The sequence below is a fragment of the Trypanosoma cruzi genome, genomic scaffold (assembly GCF_000209065.1).
Source record: "Trypanosoma cruzi strain CL Brener 1047053512891 genomic scaffold, whole genome shotgun sequence".
Taxonomy (NCBI): domain Eukaryota; phylum Euglenozoa; class Kinetoplastea; order Trypanosomatida; family Trypanosomatidae; genus Trypanosoma; species Trypanosoma cruzi.
In genome coordinates, this window is record NW_001849045.1 from 2,768 (window position 1) to 6,787 (window position 4,020).

Here is a 4,020-nt window from a genome sequence, read left to right on the forward strand (position 1 = left end):
CGCACGGCAGTGCCCACACACCACCCGGCGCAGCAGCCACGTACAGCACCATGTCAGAATTGGCAACACCAGCGGAACGATGCTCAGCAGGCACAGTGAAACGACTGCAAACACTGCCCGCGGCAAATTGGGGCACAACCAACGGACCCTCCAGTGGCTGGACGAGCAGACGATCCGCATGCAGTTTGACAGCTGCAGGGACAACCTTGTCGATGAGAACTTTCCTCTTATTACTGGAAAGAGCATCGCCCTGACAATCGTAATATCCTGTCAATGGATTTTTCACGTAAGAATAATCTGAGCTGCAATAATTACTGGCATCATCCACGTCCCTTGTCGACACATTGATGCGGATGGGTGCCCATCCATTCTCCCCGATGACGGTGTATGTCTGCGACGCACTTCCCGTTCCCGAAGGCACGTTTTTCATCACCACCGGCATCGATTTCGTCCTGTCGACACGCATCGCATTGTCAAAGGAGCAATGGTACGTCAGACTGGCAGCAAAGCACCCGCTGGAACAACACATCAAAGTCAACATCATGAGCAGCAATGGCAGCGCTGCAGGGCACGGTGAGGCGAAGAGCCACTGAACCATCGGCGTGACTGTTGGAAAAGTATTTCTTGGCTTGCTGAGGCAACAAAGACTGATTGGTTGAAAAGAAAAATAAAACACAAACGTCACCACACAAGAAAGCAAATGGTGGTTAATGAAAATACGTCCATTCAACCACCACACAAGCAGAGATTTAAAACACACACGTGACGGGAAGCCGAGGCGTGGGACGACCAGCGCACACACACTCTCATTACTCCCGTAAAGCAAAACACACAGAGGGAGAGAGAGAGGTCGCCCACTCAATGCAATAGAAACAAAACAGAAACAGTTACGGTGCTCCGCCCATGCAGCCAGGCAGGACGGCAGCGGTGCGTGTCGTGCAAAAGAGAGCACCAACGGGCCTGCATGGGTGTGCATGCATATATACAATGGGCACATTATGTGTGTGCCTCGTGGGGTGAGGTGAGGGCGAGAGTCCATGCAAGGGGACACACACACAGAGAGAGAAGGACGAGTGTGTGTGCGGGCGGTGCATGGCTCTCTCACACTCACTCTCACGCGGCCACCACCGCAGCAGCCGCACACGCAACAAGAAAAAGCAAAGGAGGGGAGGTGGTGTGGAAGGCCGCGGTGCTGCTGTCGCTGTCGCCAGTAGTCGCAGCACCATTTGTTATAGCTGCGGCTTCGACAGGTGCTGTTTTATTTGTATTTTCTTCTTTATCGTCACCTTGTTGTGCTTCTTTCTTCGCTTCACCATCAGGTGCTTGATCATGTTTTGGAATGCCTTCTTCATTTCCTTTGTCAGCGTCATTTGTAATGGCACCTTTGGAAGCTGAGGGTGATGTTGGAGTTGATTCGGCGCTAACTTCTGTTGGTCCGTCTGTTTTCGTGACTGTGGTGGGGATGGTTCCTTCTTTTCGTGAGGCACTTCTTGACCCCACGTCGTGTTGAGATGCTTCTATATGTTGCTCTGAAGGGTCATCTGCAAAGGAGGGGTTTTCATCTTTTGTTTGTGTTGTTGCTTCTGCCGCTGCTGCTGCAGGTGCTTTTGGTGTTGGTAATTTGAGTCCTTCTTCCTGGGCGGAGCCGTCATCAGAGCTGGACTTTTCTTTCGCTGGTGTTGCATTTAAAGTTCCGGCTGGGTTTCCATTCAGTGTCGTTGCTAATGGTTCTGATGGTGGTGGTACTCCTTCCTGCGGCAATTTTAATTGGGATGTTTCTTCGCCTTCAATTGAACTTTTGGGTTCCTCAATTTCTTCGGTTTCTTCTTTCCCTCTCACTGTGCTTGCTGGTGATGCCATTTCCTGTTTGTGCACCCAAAGACTGATTGCCGTTTTCGGAACCTTCCTTGACTGAATCCTGCGTTACGTGTTTTTCGGCACTAACAATACCAGCAACAAGCTCTGAACTGTCAAATCTTTCATCTTCCTTCATTTCGGCACCTTTATCGACATTGGCCTCCGCCATCACACAGCCACACACCGTCCCGTCCAGCAATGAGAGTCACGCACCACAACAACAACAATGAAAGGAGTGCTGATCGACCGCCCCCTTCCCCACACCCTCACAGTCACTATTACCGTCAGCGTTACTCCCTCTTTAGAAAAACTCACCGGCATGCCGCGCTCACCTGCAGCACGCGTAGCCCGTCATCCTCTTCCGCTGTGTCCGCCACCTTCTCCCGCAGTCCAACAGCTCCGTGTCATCCACTTCTTCCACAGCCTACGGCATGCCACCGCCACGCAACACACACAGCGCCACAATGTCGTGCCGCCTCTCCTCCCCAATCATGATCGCAACACCCAACGCATACTCACACACGTGCTCCATGCGCTGCATGTTGTTCTCCTTGTATTTGTGGCGGCACCGCAAAGTCTTGCAGCCGGCGGCATCTTGGTGCTGGAAGAAGTACGGCGCAGCAACCGTGCGGGTGTCCGTGTGGCTGTACTCGCGCTTCAACTCGTCCAGCAGGAACGGGCTCGGCGGCAGCTATTCCAGCGGATTCATTTTCTTCTTCCCCCGTAAAACCGCGGACGCCTCACGGGGCCCTCCAACGGCGTCACGCCATGACCCATGAGGTCATGCGCACCGCCCTCTCATGTTCCCCTTCGTAGCCACAGAAGAACGCAGCACCCACATGCAATTGCCGGCAAGATAGGACCATCTACGTAAAATAAAACGTTATGCGTGTCGTGCGAGGGTGGTTGTATGTCTTCAGAGACGTAAAGGCAAGAAAAAAGAAGGCAGTCATGCCAAGAGGCAAATACGCACATAAGTACCGCAGAGGTCACAGAAAAAATAATCATTTCAATATATATATATGGCACAACTCAAGCCGGCACGGCATCCCAAGCAGCGAACAAACAAGGGAACAATTACGGAAGAAAAGAAAAACTAAGCACTCAACGCAGTTTTCACGCAGGTCGTTAAATGTAAAAAATTGGATAATAACAATAATAATGGTAAGTATCATTATGACTTTTATGATTATTATTCTACAAAAAACACTCAATAAATACAAACAATTGTCATGTAATATCCTCCACACAATATCCCACAGCAGTGCCTTTGTATCATGCCTGAATAAAGACACATATGCATACATGAATACAGAGAGCATACATGCACAGAAAAAGCAAACATGCATGCGTACGTATATATATATATATATATAGTTTACGTCGTTTTCAATTACCCCCTCTCCCCCTCACGATATGAACACGCCTCATTTATATTTCACGGCATAAAATCATGCACCACTCGACCCTCCCGCCATATTTTAAAAAGTTCGGCCACTCGACATTCATCCGGCGTTGCGTAGATCGCATGCAACATCTATCATAAAATCTGGACGGCATCAGTCAGTAAACCCCATTATTATTATTAGTATCAAAGGCACTAAAAACACATCAACACAAAATAATAAATAATAACAAATATGATCGGAATACAAAAAAATGAAATTTATACAAAGTCATGCATAAAAAAGTGAAAAGAAAAAGTAAAATAGAAAATTTTATAGACCCGCCAACAACATCAATAAAATATGTAAAAAACATCAGCATGTAAATATACACTGTGCCGCCGGAGACAGCAACAACGCCGTTTTGATATCAGTAATGAGCCGCAAACCCCAAAGCCCCAGCAGAAGTAACAGCACCCAGGACACACTCTCATGCACAAAGCTCACCTCTTCACTTTCCACCCGCGATGAACTCGCAGAATTGGAGCTGTCGCCTCTGCTTCCTTCCTCCGATGCACTCGCAGAATAAGAGCTGCCATCATCGTATTTTGGGCCTGCCTCGCCGACCATGAGCCATCTCATATGCTTGGAATTGAGTCTCGGTTATACAAACGGGCGTTGAAGAGTGACAAATGGCTGGATTTCTGCACTTCCCACTCTCCCCGCGGAATGGATGTGTGAAATACTGTTTGTTTGGAGAGAGACCCCTTGTAGGTGC

General features: G+C 48.9%; 2 protein-coding genes and 1 pseudogene across 2 annotated transcripts, besides 2 other annotated features; all 3 read right to left on the minus strand.

The window, feature by feature from the left end:
- Tc00.1047053509325.4 (surface protease GP63, putative) lies at positions 1-598 on the minus strand (the record flags this gene model as incomplete). Its single annotated transcript, XM_798122.1, has 1 exon — positions 1-598. A coding segment is annotated over one exon (598 nt), but the record flags the coding sequence as incomplete, so codon positions are not given.
- Positions 1-4,020: part of a sequence feature (heterozygous, non-Esmeraldo-like haplotype) that runs on past the window's edge.
- Tc00.1047053509325.10 (mucin-associated surface protein (MASP), putative) lies at positions 1,114-1,860 on the minus strand (the record flags this gene model as incomplete). The annotated part of the gene is made up of 1 exon (XM_798121.1): positions 1,114-1,860. The coding sequence occupies one exon, from the start codon at positions 1,858-1,860 to the stop codon at positions 1,114-1,116; it is 747 nt and encodes a 248-aa protein (XP_803214.1).
- Tc00.1047053509325.16 lies at positions 2,141-2,617 on the minus strand (annotated as a pseudogene).
- Positions 3,214-3,233: a microsatellite.